Source organism: Miniopterus natalensis, chromosome 3 (assembly GCF_054644295.1).
Source record: "Miniopterus natalensis isolate mMinNat1 chromosome 3, mMinNat1.hap1, whole genome shotgun sequence".
NCBI classification, from domain to species: Eukaryota; Metazoa; Chordata; class Mammalia; order Chiroptera; family Miniopteridae; genus Miniopterus; species Miniopterus natalensis.
In genome coordinates, this window is record NC_142083.1 from 5,299,757 (window position 1) to 5,324,497 (window position 24,741).

Genomic DNA, 24,741 nt, shown 5'->3' on the forward strand with positions numbered 1-24,741 from the left:
CAAAACCGAAACTGCCCGGCCGGCGTGGCTCAGCGGCTGAGCGTCGACCTGGGATCCAGGCGACCGGGGTCCGATTCCCGGTCAGGGCACAGGCCCGGGCTGCGGGCTCGATCAGTGACCCTCTCATCATTGATGTTTCTGTCTCTCTCTCTCCCTCTCCTTTCCTCTCTCTGAAATAAAGATATTTTTTTAAGAAAACCTGAGAACTGCGGCAGGCTGGGTGGTGTTGCGGTTGCCTCGCTTGTTTGGAGTAAGACAGAGGAGCAGAGCTCAGTGAAAGGCGCCGTCCACACACCGCCCGCCGGGGAGGCCGTCCAGCGAGCCCTCCGGACATCAACTCACCAGCCAACAAAAAGACCTCGCTCCCCTCCACCAGCTGATTGGACGGATAAAAACTGGACCCAAGGAACTAACCGAAGATGCACAAGGAGAATGAGCTGCAGGAAGAAAAGGGACAGACAACTAATAATATGGCCTGGGGTGAATAAACGATGGTGCGTCTGTGTGATACGATGCCACAGACACCACACCTTGCTGGAAAGCCGTCAGCCAGAAAAGTGGATGACAGAGAACGTACTTAAACATATGCAAAAAGACTGCAGTTCCACTATTAAATGTTAACAGTTAGGTGGCAACGGGATTACAGGTGGTTTTATTGTCATTCAGCCTTTTCTGCTTTCTTCCAGATTTCCCCCATTAAATGTCTTTTATTTTTATAACCGAATAATTTTTAAAAATTAAAGCTTCGACTGTCCTTGAACCCAAATTAATACAAGTTGCCGTCACAGGTTATGGGTCTGCCCCAGCGCGACGCGGATGGCCCCGGGCAGCCGCCAGGACGCGCCTCGGGGGACTAAAGCCGCCTGGGGTACGCCACGGGGAACGGCGCCTGAGGCAGAGGAAACAGCGAGAAGGGGAAAGCAGAGGACGCGGAGAAAACAGACGGGAAATGGGAAAGAGGGAAAAATGAAGGGAAGGGTGGATCCCACGTGAGCACACAGAGGGAAGAGTGCTTCCAACGCGTGCTGGTCGCTGCCACAGAACTGCTGCTGCCAAAGCTACTCAGGCTGAGAACAAGGCACTGAGCGGACAAGGGAAAGGAAATGGAGAGGAAATGAAAGAGGCGCGGACAGACAGAAACTCGGGAAACAGTGTCGACAAATCTAAGAACCCAAAGAAAACCACTTACGAAGAAACGGAGAAAGGCAAGCAGGTGCCCAGGGCGGCACTCCCAGGCCTGGGCACGAGCCCTCCCGTCCTCTCCCATCCCAAGAATGCCCCGGGCTCGGGCTCGGGTTCCATGAAAATCCAAATCCTCTCATTTAATTTCATTTAATTTTAAAATCAGCGCTTTGACCAACCTCAAGGATTCGTGAAAATCTGCTGCCCCCTGCTGGTCATTCAAAGTCACCACATGAAGCAAAGTCAAACTAAGGGTTAAAGGATCCTTTTTAGAGAAAACTATTTCTAATATAGCTGAATCCGTGTTTTCTTCTTCATAAACATTTGTCTCTTTAAAAAAAGAAAAAAGCAACTCCAAAGTCTGACACTTTTCAAATAGGAGACACGAAACCCCTGTCTTTCCAAAATTCCCTGAGCAGCTTGAAGGATTTAATTTTAAACCCTATTAATGTGTTTATTTTTATTGATTTGGGGGGAGGGAGAGAGAATGAGAGATTATTCCACTTACTTATGCATTCACTGGTGGATTCTTTCATGTGCCCTGACAGGGGAGCGAACCTGCAACCTCGAAGCGTCAGGAAGATGCTCTAACCACCGAGCCAAGGTCTAAAACCTCTTAACTTGTTTTGAACGTGGGTTGTCAAATCCTTTGTTTTATAACCTGACCAAAGAAAACTAATTTTTTATTATAAAAAGATAACTCCAGCATTCAATGAACAATGAGTTTTTCCGTTAAAATGTAAGAGAAATTCTCAGCTGTAAAATAAGGGTTTTTTCGCTCGTGTCATGTAAGAATGACAGTGGGGTACACATGCCCTCTCTGAATTACTCATCAGTGTCAAGTTCCCAGGCTGACTTCACTCAGCTTCACGCCTGTCCTCTCACAGTCCCTCAAAGCTCTTATTTAGAGAATAGTATCCATAATTAGAAAAAGGTTCCTCTAATTATTTGCAGGACACCTTCTTGCCATCAAGAAGAAAATTAAAAACAAAAAGGAAGCTAGGAAGTATTAGCCTTGTAAATTTTTTTTCATTTTTTAAAAAACCCCATGCTGACCACATAACTCCAGGACAGGACGGGCACTCTCACAGATGACCAGTGGGGTGTAAACTGCAGTCAGCTTCCCGGAAACAACAAGCAAATCTGTAGAAAGAGCCCATAAAAACGAGCAGCCCTTTCCCTTCTGAGAACCGATCCTAAGACAAAAGCCAGAAGTGCCCAAGATGCATTTATGTGCAAAGAAAAATAAAAATCAAACAACCTAACAGGTATGGCATTCAGGAAAAATTAAATACATGTTTGTATATCCATGTGATGAATGAGTATAAAGTCCCTTAAAATAATATTTAAAAAGCATTTTTAATTATAGGAAAATGGCAAGAATATAGTTTATAAGATTAAAAAACTTAAAATGTAAAAGTGTACCTTATGATCAGACAAGTAAATACACAGATATGTAATAAACCAAGAAAGAAAAAAAAAAGAATAGGAGGAAATAAACCAAAACCTGATGTGTTTATCTCAGATGGAGGGAGTCTGAAGATTTTCATTTTTCAATTTAATTTCCTAATTAGCTACACTGAGTCCTTTAAAAGCAGCTTTGCAAATTTATTCAAATGCCAAGGTGGTCATTTTTACTGCGAATAAAAGAAACGGCAGACAACTCCCCCCGCCCCGTTTGCAGCACGCTGCTCCCTCCTTACCACACACATGATGTAGGACAGGATGGCCCCCGAGGAGCCGATGAGCGCGCCCACGATGGTCAGCAGGTTGTTGTTGAGCAGGAAGCCCTCGGCGCACAGGGCCCAGCCCGAGTAGCTGTTCAGCACGGTGATGACCACGGGCATGTCTGCGCCCCCGATGGCAGCCGTCAGAGTCACACCCTGGGGCGGAGAGCAGGGCACCACTCAAAACTCATACAAGGAAAGAGAGCCCCTGCCCTGAACACCTTGGTTCTCAATCATCCCAGTTTCCTAGTTACTCTATTTACATACGCAATCCCCTGCTGGTCCGGACCAGGTGCCTTCTATCTGACCAAGTCTCCCCCAGATGCAACAAATGTAAACACTGAGCCACCTCCCCCACTAAAAGTCCCCAAGGCCCTAAAAGGCAGCGGTGAAAAGCAGGCAGGAATTGCAGAGGAGCTGACACTTGGAAAAAAGGGATGGAGCCGAGTGCCTTTCCCGGTCTTTATGGCCTTAGCCTAAGGGCAGGCCCCTGTCGGTGCCAAGTGGAAGATCCGAGGGTAGGGTTTAGGGTGACTGAGGCAGCTGGAAAGTGAGAAAGTAAATTCTGCAAAGCGGTAGGCTAGAGAAATGAAGCCCCGAATTCTGTGTATAAACTCTGCCCAAATCTCCGGCTGACTCCAGAACTAGGCCTCTGTGGGCAGACTCCCAGCCATCCTGCTAAGGATGAGATAACAGAAGATGGTTGGGGTGCAAAGTGCAGCGTAGAGAAGAGAGTCAATAATATTGTAATAGCTCTGAATGCTGCGCCAGATGGGTACTTGAAATATCAGGGAGAACGCTTTGAAAAGTATATGATCGTCTAACCACTATGCTGTACACCGGAAACTAAGACAAAATAACATTGAATTTAAAATTTGGTTTAAAAATGCTTTTAAAGGTTGCAGCTGCCCCCTACCACAGGGGAGCCAGGATTTGAAATCTGGATCCAGCCTGGTAAGCTGCCTACAAAAACTAATAAAGAAATAATCATCATCAATACTCTTTGGAGGAATACAACAGAATCCAAAGTCTCTGTCGTTCACGATGTCCAGGATGCAACCCGAAATCACTAAACCAGAGAGGAAAGGGGATTGTGGAGAGAGAGATTTTGGCTACAATGTGAATGTATTCGTGCATTACTAAATTAAGCCAAAACCAATTATATTAGTCCATGAAATACTTTATCCTACTCATTCTCACAGAGTCATTAAGTATCAAATTCATGTCTCCTCAAAAGTAACAATTCTTAAAGCTTTACATTTCAAGGCTGCAGGTTTGGTTTTGACTTTTTTTTTTTACCTCTTCTGCCCTATTAGACCAAAAAAAAAAAAAAAATCAAAGCTATTTTTCTTTTGTCTAAAATAAAACACAAATCCATGCTATGTAAGTCAGAATTAAAACTGATCAACGGTGGTCACATAAAGATCGAATTTTAAGTTCCTTTTCAGTGCTCTAAAGCTTCCCTGTTGAAATCACAGCCAAACTCTTATGATTACATGAAAATCAGTCTCATTTTAATACTAAATCTTGTGTTTCTGAACAAGTAGCCGGTCAGTGTTTGATAAGCAATTGTTATTATGTCTATAACACTGTAAATTATTTTAAAAATTTAAAATGTAAACCCTGTCTACAAAGTAAACAGGAAGCAGTTCGTCAGTCACGCAGAGCCGTGTGCCACAGCCTCAGACTCGGACGAAATGAAATGCTAAAGCGTAACATAGAGGCAACTGAAGACCACGGCGCGTGTCGATATCCTCAACGCGGACGCTAGAGAGCAGGAGGAGGGCCACCCTGCGTGAAGGGCTCCCCTGGCCTCCCTCACTGATCTTCATTAACTGCATTTCATTTCATGTAGCTGCTTGACTTTCCAAAGAAAGTGAGAGCAGCTGATTGCAGGGACTATCCTACGCGGTGACATAAACCCCGAAGCACTGATTCGTAGGCCTTGTCACACAGCAGAATTTCAACGCTTGGCTTTTTAAAATCCCTGTTCACAGACACATTGGTCCAGTGACAAGACCCCGGGGCAATAAAGATGTTGCATGTGACAACTTTAAAAGGAATAATTAAGAAGAGAAAGTGATTTTCTTCTTATACTTTTCTGTATTTTCCAGATTCTAGAACAATAAACACGTAACATCATTTTAAAACATATTTATTCCATTGGGGGTCTTGAAGAGATAGAAACATGGCTGATAAAATACTAGCAGTTCCCGGCCAACTATGGGCCTCCCATCTCCAACTCTTACCATGACAGCAGAGAGCGCGGACACGGAGCCCAGGCAGAGGATGCCCGTGGCGAAGCTGGGGTCTACCATGTACGGGATGATGCCACCCACGCTGGCGGCCAGCAGGCCGGCGTTGAGCAGGTGCCTCCCGGGCAGCAGGAGGGGCGCGGAGTTCAGGATGCCTGGAACCAAGCGCAGGGCGGTTAGGGCCTCAGACGCCCCTCCCGCACGGCGACTGTCCCTTAGGCCTAAACTACCAAGATGTAACCTTAGAATTAAGACACGGTATTTGGAATGTCACTTCCCATCACCAGATACTGAAACATAAAAGCAAATTGGTTCTTCCATGGGACAGAAAACTAACGGAAGCAGGAAAGCTAGGCCTCAACTCGACTGTCCTCTACCCACTCGCGCCACAGCTTCTTTACTCTGGTCACGGAATCTTGAAAAGTCACTTTGTCCCCGTAGGACCAACACAGAAGTTAAATGTTGTTTTGTTTATTTCAAACTTCAAAACAAAGCCCTAACACACTAGCATTCCGGATCCTATCGACTGAGCCCAGGTGGGAAGGCTGGTTCGCTGGCTGTCGATGAAGACAAAGCGTAAGACAGAGTGTTGTGGGCTTAGAGTCCTTCTGCGACCTTTAAGTTTCATGGAAGTTCCCCGCTTAATTTTAATGAGTTGATTACGGAGCGGCAAGAGCAGATTTTCAAATCACAAACTAGTTTCCCTAGAGCAGAAACCTCCTTTCTGCCAAGGGCCATTCTGATATTTAGAACATCAGTCACGGGCCATACAAAATTATCAACTTAAAAATTAGCTATGAAAAAAAGCTTCTAGATTTATTGAATTTCAAGTCCCACCTGCGGTTGCCTTGGCAGGGCCAGACCAAACAATTTCTTGGGCCGTATATGGCCCAGGGGCTCAACGTTCCCCACCCCTGCTCTAGAGACTCACTCTTTCATGAAAACACCGAAAGCAGCCTACGTGGAGGGTTTCATTTTCTTCTGTTTTCATGCTTGGTTTTAGCAGTGGCAAAAGCTGCGAAACTAGAGCCCTGAAATGTGTATTTGTTTTCAAGATAAGTGCCATGGACCAATCACACAAACATACTCCAGAAGCTTCCTCTATTCTGGAAACCAAGGATTATGACGATGTTATTTTGTTCACATGCATCATCAAATGTCAGTCAGTCCCTGGTCTCCTCCACCAGCTGTACGCGCAAGACAGCGCTCCCAGGCTTTATAAGGTCTGTAAGGACCAACGAGGGGAGGCCACCTTTACGGAGAAAACAATACGTTTATATACTCGGAGAGCTGCCCAGACGCGTCACCCAGCGGCTTCTCCTCGAAGCTCTTGGCTGAAACTGAAGCGGCCCGGCCCCCGAAGCCCTAGGCAGGCCCGCCCGGGCGCCGCCTCGCTCACCCTGCAGCTTCCCGTAGGCAATGAGGGAGCCGCTGAAGGTGACCCCGCCGATGTAGGTCCCGAGGTAGGCGACGATCTTGGTGAGGTTCGCCGCGGCGTCCGTGGCGAAGTGCGGGTACTCCACGATGTACTCGGCGATGCAGGTCAGCACGGCCGCCAAGCCCACCAGGCTGTGGAAGGCAGCCACCAGCTGCGGCAAGTCGGAAATCTGGATGCGCTTGGCAATCGTCAGGCCTGCGGGGAAATGCAGGCCAAACAGAAGTGAAGGCTGGACGGAGCCTCGAGGAGGGGCCGCAACAGACAGCACACCGACTGGGCTCCACCCGTCCCCGGGAAATCGGTCCCTGCTTCCTAGCGAGGGCTAAAGACGCTGCGGGCCCCACGTACCCCCCTTCGGAACAGCAGGGGCTCTCAACACACGCAGCCAAGGCCGACTCCAGAGAGCCCGTTCCCTCCACAGCCTCTGCACACGGCCCCGGCTGGCGCCCCCTCGGATCCCTTCAGCCCCCGGAAGCCCCCCCATGGCTCGGAAAACCAGGCTCAGCAGCCAGGGACCAGCTGGGCACGCAGAAGGGCTAGGTTTTCGGGCGGGTGGACGGGAGCCACGTCCCAAGGCCACGAAATGCAAATATCTGGGGTACAGACATCCAAATTCGGAGCTTCTGACGGAGTTTCACGGCTCTGGCAGGTGCTAAGTTCATGTCTAGAGGTTTTCCTGCCTGAGCCCACAGCATGGGCATCTCCCTTCACTGCTCTTCCCAGGGGCTGTCAGGACAAAAGGGGGCTGGAAGCTAATATGCTGATAAATATTTAACCACCAGGTCCTCAGGATACAAACATTTGTGTGTATAAATACACACACGAATTCTTACTAATAGAAAAGGTATTAGCACACAGCTTTCAAATAATAATAAAGTATGAAATACTCTTTAATGTAAATTCCATACGGCAATTGATTTTCACAGAATGCTTTTGTTGATTTTTACCAAACTCTGGTACCTGCAGGCAGCCTAGTGTCTGCTGAAGAACCAGTGTGGTTCCAAGGTGAACGCTGGCTAATAATTTTGTTAACAGTAACAAGAAAGTGAAACAAGATGTACGTGAGCCCCGGCTGGGGTGGCTCAGTTGGTTGGGCCTCGTCTGTGCACCGAAAGGTCGCCGGTTCAATTCCCGGTCAGGCCGCATACCCAGGTTTGATCCCCGATCAGGGTGCGCCCAGGAGGCAACCAATCGATGTTTCTCTCTCACATCCATGTTTCTCTCTCTCCCTCTCTCTTCTTCTCTCTCTAAAATCAATAAAAAAGATGATTTAAAAATCAGTATTTTTTTAAAAAGATGTCTGTGAGAAATGCACTCACTGTCAACCGTGCGAGTGACAACCTCACCGAATCTGGTCATAGTTTTCAAACACTGGAAGGACACCGGCCCAGTTTTTGTGCTCTTCACAAGGTAATGGCTACGGACACTACTTTTCCGTTTAAGCTGCGTTATTAATGTTTTCTCCATTGCTTCCTCAGGTATGGACAGTCAACAAAACCATAAATGAAACCGTGGCTGATTCCAGGCCACCAGTGTGGTCACTGAACATGGAGGTGGGAAGAGATGGACATCAGACAGTAGCCCATCCTTACACAGTATTTCTACAACGCAGGTGCAATAAACATGGGGAGACCCCAGGAGCCCGGACAAAATCTAATAATTAGAAAAGGGTGGACAGCCTCATTACCTTTGTTCCTAACGTAACTTATCTATTTCATTTTGGTGAAAAGTCATCATAACTGGTATAATTCTCATTCAAGTACGAACACTGTAAAACATTTAATTGAATGAGTGCATCAACTGAGCAAACCGAGGGCTAAGAAATGAGCATGGATTTGCTTAGAGGCGGAAACCCACAGTGCTTACCAATGGTGCCGCCCAAGGCCATTGCTCCCGACATCTGAGCCAACAATTCAGGGGTCGGGTTCAGGCCCCCAAGGGTGGCTGCCAGGCCTCCAGCCACACCGATCATGCCCAATGCATTGCCAAGACGAGCTGTTCCCTGGGTGGACAGGCCGGCCAGGGCACCAACACAGCAGAGACCTGAGCCCAGGTACATGATCTTTCCAAAGGAAAAGGGAGACAGAGAGAGAATCAAAACTTTCATTGTTAGCCTGAGGACACATGATTCTCTAAAGACAATTTTAAGTTCAGACACTAGAGAGACCAATAGGAGCTCTTCTTTTAATATTTCAATATATTTTCCTATCCATTAGGGATACTAAACACTTTCCGTTGTATTTGCAATTACACCATTTATATAAATTGGTTTCTTTGGGACTGGATGGCATGCACAAATGCATAGGAAAAGTATCTAAACTTAAATTATGTCATTAGGGGATCTAACCAATGCGATAAAGGAGGCAACCGCCAATGCTGTGTGTGCCGGGGGACCGAGCTACACACTTCACCAATGTTGTAACTCAGTCCCACGAGACCCACGGAGGAAAGAATCATCAGCCTCATTTCACAGAAGAGGAAACCAAAGCTTAAAGAGGTTACGTAAATTTTCCAAGGTCAGAGAATCAGTAAATAGCAAATCTGGGTCAGACTCGGGTCCCTCTGACTCACCACTCCCAACGCTTCTCAAAAAAGATGTTGTTCATTCAACAAGTGCTACGCGTTAGAAACGGGAGAAACCAAGAGAGACAGGAGTTTTCTGCTCCCAGGGAGGCTGCTGCAACCTAGTGATAGTCATCGCAGAGCAGTGGAAAACACCAAGTTCAGCGTTGAGGACTACAATTATATCTATGCCTTTCACAGTTCAACTCGATTACCTGTTTTTCTGGAGAGCATTCGTTTGTAAACTCTCACTTTTGAATTAACTGGTATAACATCTCCTGATAGCAAGAGAAGATGTAGTGGATTTGTAGGGGGGAAAGTAAGAAAAGTACTAATTGTATTGAATAAGAGAAATTCTCAAATGTATTACTGATTTCTTCATTGTATCCCCACAAGAATCCAGCCGGTACATAAAGAGGATACTAATAACCTTCTTGACTCTTTGTACATGTGGAAAAACTTGGGGGCACACAGGCAAACCCACATCTGCACGCTCAGTTAGCAGGCGAGCCTGGCTCTGGAATCCGGGTCCCAGTTCTAAGGGGTGGGGACACTTCATTTGACCACGATGTTTCTAGAGTTGTAGTTGTATCTTCGTGATAGAGTTTGAATGTTGGTAAAGATCATGTTAAATCCAAGTGGGGGGAAAACAGTGGCAAAAACGAGCACTCTCCAAAGAGCCTCTTACTTGTTCAATGTTATAACCGCTGGAGAGGGCGGCTAAATATCCTCCAACGAAGGTCCCAGCAGGGAGCAGATACAGGTAATTGTATTCTGGGGGGTCCGTGGGACGCTTAAACATGTCCAGCATTCTCTGAGTCACCAGGAAGCCACCTGATTTTCAAAGGAAATACAGAACAGAAAGGTTATCGCACTGAGCAACCGATCTCTCAAAGTGCGACGATTTTCCTATTTTTAAGCACGCCTTCATCATCTATGGAAACATATCGTGTTAAGTAACATTTTAGACGGTCAAAATTAGAAGTTACTTTATTATTCAAGCCAGTTCCATTGAAGGGGAAATAAAAACCCTAAATTTGCTATCAGTCAGAACCAACTATTTCCGCATGACTGCAAGTAAGCAGCCATTCAAATGGCTTGGAATGCAAACCATCAAAGGCCAGGATTTGTTTTCTAATAGGTTATCCTGTTGGTTATACCCTATCATAACTGATAAAAGAAAGAAATACCACATCCACAGGCACAGGGTTTCTTGGACCCACTGAAGAATTTCTAGCTACAAAATAGCAGCAAATGAGTTTCGTGCACAAATTCCGTGCTAGGCTTTCAGGTTTTAGAAATAAACGCAGGCGAGGCCCAGTCAAAAGGCTACAATTTTATCTCAAATTAGACTCATCTAGAGATGTTATGGTGATAGCGCTTCATCAGCTTCATGCCCAACTATGTATTGAATCACTTCCCATCGTTTTATTTGTTTCAGGGCCCTAGGGGGTTTTTATCAAAAGAGTTTCTAAAAATTACAGACCGGAAAAATAACTAACTTTCCTTCATAGAGAGCATTTATGGTCTGAGTGAAACATTTTTTTAAATAAAGGCACAAATTCTTAAAATCGGAATGTCTATTTTACGTTGATTCTCATTCCAAACAGCACCGTGGCTTCGGTCACGGTCACCATACCTGCAATGTTGACCGAGGATATGAAGGTAGCAAGGGCGGCGAGGCCCTGAGACGTGGTGGACGGATACAAATGTCCACCCATCAGCGCCAGGCCGCCAACTGCCGTCAGCCCTGCGAGGAAAGCATCAACAGGGTAAAGGGTTACAGTGCCACCGCCAATCAGATGGCACAGCAGAAGGACGTCACACGCACAGACTCATGACGGAGAAAGTCCTCACACGCCGTTCCCGCTGAAGCACCCTTTGGGCCAAGAGTTAGCAAAACGCTTTCTCCTTCTGCACAGATTCTGACCTTCCTTCATCTTTCTGTCTCTGTCCTGCTAAAGGTGTACATCGATAAGGTCCCTGGACAACGGGGGGCAGACTGCATCTGGGCCGGAAGGAACTGTCCCTGAGCCAGGACACGTGACGGTGAAGCCATAACGTGGGGCTTCCCTGAACACGGTGCTTCTTGGAACTGGACATGGTCCCTGCGGAGACCCCAAAAGCTGTGCCCATGGAGATGTTACAGGAGACGCTCACGGGGGCCGGGAGGCCTCCAAGCAGGGCAGCTCCCAGGTCTGTCCGCTGTGGGCCTCATTCTCAGACCCGAGCCCTCACTGGGATCCCTGCTGGGCGGCCGTGGGGACGGCCGTGGGGACCTCGGCGGAGACTCACACCAAGGAGACGCCAACGCTGCCCTGCTGGCCGACCTTTTCCTGTCCCGTAGCTTCAGGCGACCTGAAGCTGGGCTTGCCTGCTGTCGACTCACTAGGCTGCATGCTTAGCTGAACCTAAGAAGAACCCCGAGAGGACGCTGACGCTACAATTCTATGACATACGGGTTCCCAGGTGTTACCGGAGAGCTCTTTCCTTAAAGGAAATCGTGACTGGAGGAAACGACAGTGGCTGCACTGCTGGGAATGGAAGCAGCCCAGCCCGTCCCTGCGGGAGGGAGCCCGAGTCACCACCACAACCCCAGACGCGAGCCAGGCAATCGGCAAACACAGCTTTATACACCTCGTGGAAAGCAGTCGCTGAGCCCACGGGAACCTGAAGGAGGGGCGAGGGGAACAAACCTGAGATGGCATTAGTCACGGACATCAGCGGAGAGTGGAGGGCAGGGGTCACGCCCCAGACCGTGTGGTAGCCCACGATGCCCGCCAGGCCGAACGTGGTCACCATCTGCGAAAAGGCTAAATTGGGAGCTGCCAGGCCCAAGCCCAGCATCCCGGTGAGACCTGGAGAGGAGACGAAAGACAGTGAGCCGACAGCCGGTTGTCTCGGGAAGATTAAAATCACACGCACGCACACCTACAAACAAACGTGGAATAGTCAGTGCTTTGAAATTCCACGCCCTGGCCAGTAACGAGCAGAGATTTGAGACATTTCATGATGGGGGGGGGAGAGGGGGTTAGAGGCATTGCAAACAAAGCTCAACTTCTTGACCACCAACCCCCAAAATAAAATAGACTGTAAAGATCTATTCAAACTGATGAGTCACCTTATAACAGTTCTCAAGTTCCCTGCCGTGTGGCCTGTTCCCTCCCCTGTGTAAGTGTTACTGACGATGCCACACGTGTTTGCACAAGTGTTCCTACTCCAAGATGACAGGCCTATGGAAGATCGACCAGAGCATCTTCTCTTGAGCAAGACGCAGCCTCTATGTGACAGGACCTCTGAGAGCAATGTCACATCATCTCAAGTTGGACTGCGGAAAAGGGTTTGAAAAGCGTGGGAAGGGTTTCATTGCCTCCAGCACCTCCCCAGGACATGTGGCCTCCACCCACCCGGGACGGAGTTTTGCAATTGCTCCCCACTCTGGGCTGGACTGCTGGCCGGGCAGGCAGCTCCGGCCTCAGCACCAAGTCAGCAAACGGGGTTGTACAAAGAAAAGGGGAAAAAACACAAATTAAATTAAGAATGTGCAGAATACAAACAGTCAGCTCTGAACACACATCTTTAATTATCGCCTTTCCTAACGGCAAACATGTGGACAGCTGTTCGGGAACAGAAGGAAGGGTGGCCTGGTGGTCAGGACACACAGAATGATAGTGGAGCTGGAATTGACGTTTCCTGAATAAGGTGCTTTTCCCCTTTGATATGAACTATTTCTCTATGAGTGACACAGACAGAACATGGAGGAATTGACATTCATTTTACCTTAAATCATTCAATAGGACTGTAAGTTTTAATTTTTATTTCCCCACACACATATGAGATTTCCAATGTAGGGCCTGTCGGCCATGGGAAGGGAGAGTTAGACAGAATATTGTTTTGTGCTCCAGTGAGTCACTGGAGAAGCTGCACGAGGCCATAGTTAAGGAAACCCTTTCTTAAGCCAGGCTGCCTGCTTCAGATCCTGACTCTACTCCTTGCTGGCTGTGTGATCTCAGACAAGTTGCTTAACCTCTCTGTGCTACAGTAACCTCATCTGTAAAATTATCCAACCTTTCTGTCTTCATCTGGGAAAAGAGAGATCACACATCTGAAGGTTTTCTTATCAACTGCCTAATAAACTAATGTATTTTCTATAACACGCAATAACATCAAACGTGCTATTTCTACAGTCTGTATAACAGGAAAAAGAAGAGAAAAGCAGAGAAAAGGGGGGGGGGCAGAAAATCAAATTCCTTGAAGCATTCTACTCAAATAGATTCCTAACACACATACAATTAAAATACCTGTTTTTAGGACAAAGGTAGAGGAAACTATATATAAGGCCATTCTTTTATTCCCTGGAATATGCCATTGTCATATCTATTGAAATGCAATAAACTTTGACTTAACAAACATAAGAGAAACCTGGAAAAATAAAACATCATATGTCCTCATGAATCTCAAACAGAAATGGCAATTTGCAATCCTACTGATAATACTCCCCGTGTACATTACAATAACCCGGTTTCTTTTTTTTTTCCAACAAGTAAGTGCAAGTGGGGACACTGCCCCATTCTATTCACAATGTTCACAACTAAAGGTTGTTTTGTCATTTTGCTGAGACTTGCTCTTTCGTCAAGGAGAGTTACATACTTTGCTTTAAAACATCTGGACTCACATGGGAATTAGGGGAATGCTGAAACTACAAGAATGCTCTGTGCCTGGTGCTGGTCTTTAATTCTTTATAGTTTGTGTTTGTTTTTGTTTTGGCTCTAAGCAGATCTAAACATTTTTAATTCATTCTACGAGAGAGAAACCAATATAATATCAAATATCCGTATGTCAGACTCAACAATCCTTAGCCAGAAGGAATATTTATCCTTATGTTACAAAAATTCTTTAGTGTTTTCACAAAGATGAATTTAAAAGCAAAGAATGGATGTTAAACTATAAAAAAAAAAGAGAGAAGCATTTGAAAACTGAATTTCTTTGCACTGGTAGATAATTTAGAATGTGGGTCAAACCTTCCAAGGCGATACCTGTGTTGTGCCCACTCTTCAGGGGACATCTGGCTCCCCAGTCTTACCCAGCTGCGCAGATCATCACAACTGATGTTTCATAAGCAAACAGACAGACAACCACATTTATACGCACTTAACGTCAACACAATCTGACGTACATCACTACGTACTACATTTGCCGTAGATAAAAATATTAGCAATTATATTTTAAATGTTTTTTAAAAAGGAAGAGCATCAGCAACCTGTCTACTCTTCCACACACATTCAGTCCGGTATTTCGCAGAGCGCCTGCCACCTCCTGGGGCAGCAAACCGACACAATCTCCAGTTCCACGGGGGTGGGACAAATAACATGTTTATGAAAAGCTGCTTCTAAAGGCCCAGTTCCTAATGGAATCCAAAAGCCCAGTCCCCAATGGAACCCAAAGACGGGTAGAAGTATTTCATTCACTAATTCTGACAATTAATACATTCCTTTCCAAACCCAGGTCACCGGGACTGAGCCCCGCTGGACGGCGCTCACCTGCGGTGTACGCCGAGGCGGTCGTCATCGTCTTCCGGAAGGGCGTAACAGTAGCTGCTTTCTCCGCCTCCAGCTCAGCCACTGTCTTCGGTTTCTCCGGGGCTCCTTGAGGAATATTTTTCGGAGTGGGAGCAGGGAAAATCACTTCGCCATCCTAAAAGAAATTAGAAAAAGAGTCAATCCAGGGTTTAAAAAAGATATAATGTCTGGGGGGGAAAAAACGTTCCTTTAAAAATAATTTTAAATAAGTTCATATAATTTATAATTTGTCGCTTTATGTGAATATACAATACATGTGTATATAAACATATATTTGTGTTATAAATAATGCATAGGTATGTCATTTGTAAGTGCACAGAACATATACAGAAGGATACAGCTCTAACCCTTTTTAAAAGCAGGCAGGTTTAAGAAACATTTCATTTTTACTTCATTCAATTCTGATTTTTTTTTGTTTCGTTTGTTTCTATTTTTCCAAAAACAATGCATATTTCAGGCGAGTCGTGCATGTATATAAGTCTCTGCAATATTTAAATCATCCTGCATTTTTAAACAATGTTTATTGGCAAAAACCCAACACATCAATACTTTATTAGAACAGACCGCAATCTGAAAATAGGATTCTTCCAACGAACAGACGTCCTAAACCAAATTTAGAGCGAAGACTCATAAAGGAGGGCTCTTTACTTGCCTTCATCACGACAGTTCCTCTAATGACGTGACCCATGGTGCCAAAGTCAAAGTCATCCTTCACTTCAAAATAAAAATTATCTTTGTCTGGGCTGATGGCCTTCAGGAGCTTGGTGATGTTGTTGGAGTACAGGGTGCTGGCCTGGGTGGCCATTCGGCTGGGGAGGTCTGTGTAGCCGATGTGAGTGACCCCCTGAACAAACGAAAATACAGTCAGAAAGGCCTATTCCCACATGCTCGCACCCTCCTAGGACAATCTCGGTCACGGCCAAGGCCACGTTTTGAAACTCTATCTTTGTAAGTTTACACATTTATACACATACAAACAAATCTATATTTCAAAGGAGCTTAAAATGTGCCTATTTCTTATTTTTCAACATTTCAGGCTTCAGTCTCTCTAAACACATATAAAGGGACGGCCGCTCTCACACCCGCCCCTGCAGAGGTGGGAAGGCCGAGGGGCAGCTTGGTGGTACCTTGTGCACATACAGCTCGCCCGGCTTGGTGGTTTCGAAGTTCCCGCCGGCCTCGGCCGCCAGGTCCACAACCACCGAGCCCTCCTTCATCGACTCGATCATCTCTCTGCTGAACAGCACCGGAGCCTTCTTCCCTGGTGGGAACAAACGGTGCGGGTTAGAGTACACATTTCTAACTACATTCGGACTATTACAGTCGTCTCTGGGCACTCAGGAATTCAACATCTGGACTTTTAACTCTTTCCAGAGGCCCCTGAAGTCTGTGCCACGGGGGACGCGGGTCATTCTGAGGCAGCATCGAGCGTGAGCTTTCAAAGCCAGCGTGCGGGCCAGAGCCACCTGCTCTTCGAAAGGTTACTCCTGGCGCCACTCACCAAGAGATCAAGATTGCACTTGTTTTTAAAAAATGCAGAATAATAAGCTATTCAGGAAACTACAGGCACCCAAACTGGACAATTCACAAAAATCACAAATGTCAAGGGAATATTCAGTAGTAATTTATGAACTAGTCATTTTAACAAACATCACCGGTTGTCCTGCATGTTACATAATCGACCTTAATTTAACGCAGTGTAACTTCAAGGAGAGTCAAGAAAGTGCCATCCATGACCAATAGACATGAAAAGATGCTCAAGGTCACTAATCATCAGAGATGCAAATCAAAACCACAACGAGGCATCACCTCACACCTGTCAGAGTGGCTCCATCAACAAATCAGCAAACAAGCGCTGGCGAGGGTGTGGAGAGGGGAAGCCAGGGCACCGCTGGTGGGGATGCAGACTGGGCAGCCACCGTGGGAAATAGTATGGAATTTCCTCAAAAAATTAAAAATAAAGCTTCCTTTTCACCCAGAGATCCTACTTCTGAGAATATATCCAAAGAAACCCAAAATTTATTTCTAATTCAAAAGAATATATGCACCCTTATGTTCATAGCAGCATTATTTACAATAGCCAAGACACGGAAGCAACCCCAGGGCCCATAAATAGACAAGTGAATTAAAAAGCGGTGGTACATATATATATATGGCGGAATATTACTCTGCCATAAAAAAGAATGAAATCTTATCATCTGTGACAACATGGATAAGCCAAAAGGGTATTATGCTAAGTGAAATAAGTCAGACAGAGAAAGACAAATACTGTATGATTTCACTTATATGTGGAATCTAAAGAACAAAATAAACAAATAAACAAAATTGAAACAGATTCATAGATATAGAGAACAGGCTGATGGTTACCAGAGGGGAGGAGGGCTGGGAGGCTGGAGGGAAAGGTGAAGGGAATAAGAACAATAAATTGGTGGTTACAAAACAGTCCTGGGGATATCAAGTACAGCATGGGGGATATAGTCAATAATATGGTAGTAACTATGTATGGTGCCAGGTGGGTACTGAAAATACAGGGGGAAATACTTTGTAAAGTATATGATTGTCTAACCACGGTACTATACACCCGAAACTATTATAAAATTATACTGAATGTAAACTGTGATTGAAAAGTAAAATAATAAAAAAAAAGAAAGATCCATGAAATGAAAACAGGCGGGTACCACAACCCCAAAGGCTCAGGAATCACTCATACACTTTCATTCTCACTCAACAACTATTCTGAGCCTCTGGTGGGTCAAGCCCTACGCCTCGGGCTGAGATTATGCTGGTAGATACACAAAAAATCCCTGTTCTCACGGAACATTCTCCTTATGAGATACTTCACATTTTAAATTCACGCACTAATACTTACATAGAACATAAAGCACCAAACATAAAGATTTTTCAAGCTAATATACATCTCTATGTTGAATGGGGGCCCGTACTGTACACACATGTTCAAGTTTCATAAAACAATGTAAGTACCCAAACCAAAAGAAAACAATAAAATAAACTTGCGGCATTGACAACAGGAAATCAAAGAGTTGGTTGGCTAATTTATCTCTTCTTTTGAAAGTTTTCAACTCTCTGTTTACAGAATTGTGGTAAAAACACTGTCGATTTTATAAATAAAAACCTATTAAAACTAAAATTTGCATTGTAATCTGTTTTTCAATCTACTCGATTAGAATAAGTGTGATACAAAAAAGAAAAATAACCTTTCTTTACAGCACAAAGCTGTAAGGATACAAGGGGATGCTGACGCAGCACCTCCTCCTTTCTCGGTGCGAACTTCACACGTCCAAGGTGAAGCCCAAATCCTAAGCCCGCCTGTATGAAGGCCGCCGTCCTGGGCTAGAGGTGCTCTTTCGAACACTCCCTGCCCACCGGCCCTGCTGCTCTGGCCCCACTGGGCTGGCTGCCACGCGGTTTATCAGGGGACCTCTGGGTCTGTCTCCCGAGTCTCTGAAAAAGCAAGAATGAGGGGCTATTTTCCCCCAAGACAACACCCCGAAGTCCTGGTGGCCTAACCACTTCTCAAGACGCTCTGGAAGATTCCTTTCCTCCCCCTCCCCACTGCAGTACAACAAAGGCATCCTCGGGAGTAACTAACCTTGACTCAAGCGTGGGCATTAGGGAGCAAGCCACATACATCTGAGGAGTCCTCCCAAATTAAAGGCCACGCTGTCTGGCTCTGCGGTGATTTAAAACCACGGGTCATACGGCTGCACCCACAGGAAGCGGGGCAGGCAAAGCACCAGCCTCACGCCCCAGGTATTGACTGTCATCTCCCTCCCCGTGGTTCTCAGGTCCAGAGCCCCTTCTCTGCGAACCAGCCTCTCGATTGTCCCAGCGTTTCCTCCCGCCTCACTGGTGCCGTCCTCCCAGGCTGGCACTGCGTACACTACTCCTCTGACTCAGTCCAATTAGGATCTGGGTCCACCCCCTTTGTCTTCATCTAACTCTATCAACTTTATGGCCATCGACCTCACAGATTTGATTTGGCATCTGATTTCTCCTGCCCTCCAAATCCTGGCTCCTTTCTTTCTTCTGAGACAGCTAAGGGTCCATCCCTAGACTAATGCTACCACTTCAGGAGACAAGTGGCCAAAGCTATCGAGGCTCCCTAGAAAACGTCTGCGGTACCACCTACTGTCTTCTTTGACTTGACTCATTTGACCTTCACAAAACAATTATGAGGTTGCTGACACCCTTTAAGGCCACACACACACACACACACTTGAATACCACTCTGAAATTCAATCACTTTTGAAAAGATAGCATATTCTTTCACATAAACTAATTTATTTAGAGTCCACTCAAATAACTAAAGGGTAGATTTTAAAAGTGATTAGCCCAGCTGGTGTGGCTCAGTTGGTTGAGCACCAGGAGGTCATAGGTTCCATTCCTGGTCAGAGCACATGCCTGGGTTGCAGGCTTGATGCCCAGTAGGGGGCACGCAGGAGGCGGCCTATTGATGTTTCTCTCTCTCATCAATGTTTCTATCTCTCTCCCTTCCTCTCTCTCTAAAAAAATAAAATAAAATAAAAACTATTTTTTTTTAAAGTTTACTTAAGTCATAAAAAAATATTTAAGACATGGAATTATTATCTAAAAAGCACACAACAAAATAGTATGTATAGGGTGCTTCCATTCAGTAAAAACAAAACATCTATACTACACCTACGAATGTTTCACAAATACGTATACTTACACATACATAAAGTATTACTTATGCTATACAGTTTCTATCAAAGTCTATACAGTGCCATGTTTAACAATACCAGGATATCTTCGAGTGGTGAGACTATGAATAATTTATTTTCTTCTTTGTGATTTTCCTTATCTCCCAAATTTCCTATAAGAGCTTGTTTTAATTTTGTAATTTAAAAAATTAACTGAGGACTGAAAGGGACTACAGTGATGAATGTGACAGGACAGCTGCCTTCAAGCACTCACATGTGGATTAATTTTTTGAAAATTCTGAAAAGTGCAGAGATAAAAATTGAAAACAGAAGGGGAAAAATAGGGCCAAAAAAGAAGCAGGGTAACCCACAAAAGTTCCAGATGAGCAAATCCTCCAACGCACGGGTCCAGCAACGGAAGAAGACTGACAAGGTGACTTCACAACACTGTCTAACCCTGGTGGACCAAGTTGACAAAAATGTAGCGTGTGACACAGGTGGCATCACAAACAGGAGGGACAAAAGGGATAAGATAGTTAGCTAGGTGCTGGGGGGAAATCAACCGAACCTAATACATTTCAAAGTAAACTCCACACTCCATAGATCAAAATTAATTACAAAGAAGAGAATCAGCCCATAGAGAAGAAAAGAACCGCACTGAATCTCTCTCTAGTCTTTGGATTAAAAAGTACTCTCTAAACTTAAAGCAGTGGAGAAATACAAATCAATAGGTTTAAATATGAAAAATACATATTACAATCCTCAAAAAAATCATAAATATGACAAAAATTAATAAGAAGCTCACAGAAATTAAAAAAAAAAAAAAAAAGATCCTAACAGATAAATGAAAAATAATGCAGTGATTTCAAAGAGAAAAGGCAATGACCAAATGAAAATCAAACAGAAACCAAATGTCCGCCCTCAGTGAAAATCAAAGAAATGTAAGTACAAAAAGTGGGATATGTCGTCCTCTCTGAGAGTCAAAAAAATCATAACAATGTTGAAATGAAACAGCTAGTCGGACAGTCAAGTGATGAGATTAGGAGCTGCACAACCTTTCAGGAAAGCCTCGTTCACTGAGCCTGTACCCACTGGCCAAAACGTCAATATCCGTTCATCCCGTAATTCTACTTCTACGACCTGACTAATCCTGATTAAACTCATGAAAACCCACACAAAGGAATAATGCAGAAAAAATGTTAGATAAAAAAATAAAAATACTTTTTAATGGACCCAAACTGAAAATAAACAAAAAGCCCAATGTTGAGGGAACAGTTAAATTTAAAAAAAGCACATTCAAACAAGAAAATTCTATAAAACCATTAAAATGTATTTATTTACAAAGAGTTCCTAAGGACTCATCATATTATATTAACACATTGTTTGCGGGTAGTTTTCATCGCGCACTCTACTACCAGTCAACGTAAAACGTATAAATACGTTTCCCGCATACAATGTGTTAAGGAGAAATTTTTATGATATAACATTAAATGCGGAAAGTAAGAAAGACATTGTATTTTGATCTAACATAATAAAATGCCCGGAGAAAAGTTAAGGGAAAATGGGAAAATGTTAATAGTATTTTGCACTAAGTAGAAGGGTCATGGACGATCTGTTGTCTACTTTGTACTTTATGGGGTTTCCAACAAAAGTTACATATTATTTTTATAAAATAAATAATAAAGTGTTCCTGCAGAATCACAAGCAGTTTGTGCTTTCAGTGGAAGACATAGGTTAAAGAATTGTACTAGAAGAATTAAATGTAACAGAGAAACGCCATTGGACCCGTCGATTTCCTTATCAATTGAAAAGGCTTCGCTAAGCCGCCTGCCTTCCTGCTACGGCAGGGGAAGCGACAGTCAGGACAGCCTTTGGGGAGTGGCTCCCAGCACCTAGGCAGGGACACGGAGGCAGAGCCGAGGGCAGACGCAGGCAGGGAGACGAGTGTAGATGTTTTACAATACGGAACATAGGGAGGAATATATCCAATGACTAATGCAGGGCCTCCAAATAGAAAGAGATGTCCCATCTGCCCCAGAGACAGCTGGCACAGGTCCTAGATACAAAGGTAAAAAGATCAGGTGAGCGTATCAGGTGTTTCAAGACATAGCTGGAAGTCAGAGGAGTTCATTGTAAAAGGCAGGTAGGAGGGCTATTTTTACAGGCATAACTGGGCTTTCCCCTTTTGACTGCTCATTTCTGTTAACTTTATCATTTATCTACAAAAGATGGTACACAAAAAGACCAAGGTTGTTACATTTCCTCATACCCACTTCCCTAAAAAAAAATTAAAAAATCACTGTGATAGAAAAAATTAACAAGGAGAGAAAATGTTCTAATATATTTCCTGCCACAATACACACTGTGAATGAAAAATCCGGCATGGTGTTGAACTTCATGAAATGTTTCTTGGTTCCTCCTGTTCATGGACATCCCTGAACATGAAGTTCCCCATTAAGATTACTCAATTCCCTCCCAATTGGGAGTTTATGTCCATATTTTTGCCAAGACGATGGTGGGACATCGGGCACTCACAGTCATCATTCAAATATTCACTCATTCATTGACTCAATTAATACTTACCTAGTGCCTACCAAGAATAGGCTAGGTAGGGAAGGAAAATTTTATTTAAAGCTCTGAGGTCTAACATTTTAGGCCTCAAAGAGGCTGCATTTGAAGGTTAATGAACGGTTTTTTCATTAGAATAGCTGAGGTATTGAAACACTCATCTTAAAATTTTAATTATAGGGTTTCCCATTGGTTGGTCATTACTTGGGGTGAGTAGGGGCCATAGATTCCCGTACGGTATCCTTGAATCTGTGTGCGCGCCAAGAATCGACTGCAGGCTGAAAAAACTGCCTCACTCCCGTGCACCGCTGGCATCATGGCTGAGATTCACACAAATCCGTTCCTAAGTGCGATTCGATTCGTGGCATCTTTTCATACTCACGCATTTGCTCAGTAACCGAATACTGAGGTGCAGTTATAGAAGTATTAAAATTAGGAAGGTCTAAAAAAACTACTCACTTCTAAAAACAGCTTTAACAACTTATCGCTGCGCAGTAAAAGAATATATATATCATTGGCCTCTACGACACTAAGTTCGCAAAGAGTAATTCAGCTTAAACTAAAGACCAACAATAAACGACCTACCGCGTAGGCCTAACGTGATCACCTGCAACCATTAAGTCCTCAGATTCGGTCTCACTCGGAAAAGAGTTAAGCGCTCGCCGACGACTTCAGTGACATCAAAAAGAAAGAAATTAAGAGAAAGCCACTGAAAACCTAAAGAACAACCAGACACCAAGATGAAGTGGGTTTATCACAAAATTTCACTATGATTGCCAAGAGCACTTAGCATAGTGTCTGGACTTACTCAGCAGTATGGAATCAGATGGGAAAATTCCTAACTTCCAGGCCTGTAAGGGGTCAAATTAGACCTCAAGGAAAGCTTCCTGCCTAAGGAAGAACATGGCATATAACAATATAGCAGCAAAGAGATTAATACTATAAATTATAGAATACATTTACCCAATCCAAAAGCGTTTCTCATGGGCAAGTTCTAGGGGGCCAGGAGAATCTTTAACGTAATGCAATAGAACACGCACTAAATGCACAATAGAGCTGTAAAAACCTTCTGAACTACAGTATTTACATGTTAAGAAATATCATTAGGAAAACACAGTGTCACACTGAGCTTTGCTGGTGTTCACCCAGCATCCAGTCCTCCTCTTGTCACTGCTCTGATTTCCATCTTCTCCACACAAGCCACTCTGTGGTCAGAGTGCAAAGAGATCCTGACCCAAGCTAAACAGTCAAGCACAGTCCTTTTTTTTTTTTAATGAGAAACAAAAAAAATCAAGTGACCTTTATTATACAAATACATTTGTACTTAAATGTTGCCTAAGAACAGGTGGTTAAACCCCAAAAGACCCACAAATTTATCTGGTGGGCCAACGGTGACTCAGGCAGAGTACTTTATATGTGAGCTCTATCCCTGGAACTGGAGGAAATTTTCTCTCCATAATTAATTACTTGTCTAAGGAACCACAGAAAAAGCCAGGCCAGCAAAAAACTTGGCTTTCACAGACTGAAGGCCTTAAGATATTTCTCAGTGTAATAATGCCTAAGAAATATGATTCGTCAATAGTGTATTTTAGCAGCTTGGAGAAATCTCTAATAATCTATTTAAAGTAAAAATCTAAAAATCTTCTACCTGATAATTAAAGAACACATTTATAAAAATGTTTTAAGCATTATCTTAATAATTTACCTCTCACAGCTGCAAAATTCCATATAGATAAAAATCAAAATTAGTCAAAATTTTACCATGACTTTATAAGCTATGGAAATTCTCACAAGACAATCTCCTGCACTTAAATGGTAGCCTCAGTAAGAAGATGTGTAACGTTCTTCTATAAATTATAACATTGTGTGCCCTCCAATACATGTTAGATGTACATTAGCTACCAAAATCCCTAAAAAATTAATCAATGAATATTTATTACACATTCTGATTTTACTAGTTAAAACAAAATAATATAAAGGTTATCTTTAAAAATAGAAATAATACTGTTTATTTTTCATGTCATTCAGCTTAGTACAAAATGAGGTTAATTCATAAAAGAGCCTTAATGAAATGGTTATCTTCAGAAAATTCAGATAAAAAACAGGCCAGTGGTGTTTCTCCGCAGGGAGACCCAGGCCGATTGCCCCTGATGGGCGCTGGCTCTGTAGCTTCCTGAGGACGTCCAGCACCCGACAGCCTCAGAGAGCAACTCCGACAGAGCCCACGGCCCTTGAGAATATCTGACTTCCCAGGGGAACTACGCAAAAGTCCTAGGCGCCAGGCCCTCCCCTGGGCATTTTCTACATCTATTCCTGAAACAAGTCTGCAGGCAGAGCTTTTTACCCCTTTCAGAGATGAGGAGTCTGAGAGAGACACATCCGCTGTTAGCAGTTGTCCTGGGAACTGGAATCTGCGCATGACCCCCAATGAACAAACTAGACGCAACCAGATAAAATCACAAAGTGGGGAGCAGGAGAGGCTGTCGGCTGCTCAGCAAATTCACGTTTGTTATGTGCTGAATTTAGGGCCCCTGGAAAATTCATGTTTCTGTTTTTAAATATTTTTTAATTTAAGTACAGTTGGATTTTGCTGTAGCAGCCCTGGAGGACTAATATAGTGTTGCCTTCTTCCCGAGCACACAGCTAGGCGACAATTCCCAGCCGCCAGCACAGTTAGGTTTGGCCACATGACAAGCTCTTAGCAAAAGAAATGTGAGCAGCGCTGGTGTGTGCCGCCGCTAGGCATCC

At 44.3% G+C, this 24,741-nt stretch overlaps 1 protein-coding gene across 1 annotated transcript in view; it reads right to left on the reverse strand.

Moving 5' to 3' along the window:
* Window positions 1-24,741, reverse strand: part of NNT (nicotinamide nucleotide transhydrogenase) — a 75,024-nt gene that overhangs the window by 24,597 nt on the left and 25,686 nt on the right. The window contains exons 8-17 of the mRNA XM_016198673.2: window positions 15,871-16,004; window positions 15,396-15,587; window positions 14,705-14,858; window positions 11,861-12,022; window positions 10,804-10,914; window positions 9,853-9,998; window positions 8,469-8,664; window positions 6,564-6,797; window positions 5,159-5,319; window positions 2,886-3,065 (exon numbers count right to left, since the gene is read on the reverse strand). Coding sequence (XP_016054159.1) covers window positions 2,886-3,065; window positions 5,159-5,319; window positions 6,564-6,797; window positions 8,469-8,664; window positions 9,853-9,998; window positions 10,804-10,914; window positions 11,861-12,022; window positions 14,705-14,858; window positions 15,396-15,587; window positions 15,871-16,004 — 1,670 coding nt within the window. The remainder of the gene's footprint in view (window positions 1-2,885; window positions 3,066-5,158; window positions 5,320-6,563; window positions 6,798-8,468; window positions 8,665-9,852; window positions 9,999-10,803; window positions 10,915-11,860; window positions 12,023-14,704; window positions 14,859-15,395; window positions 15,588-15,870; window positions 16,005-24,741) is intronic.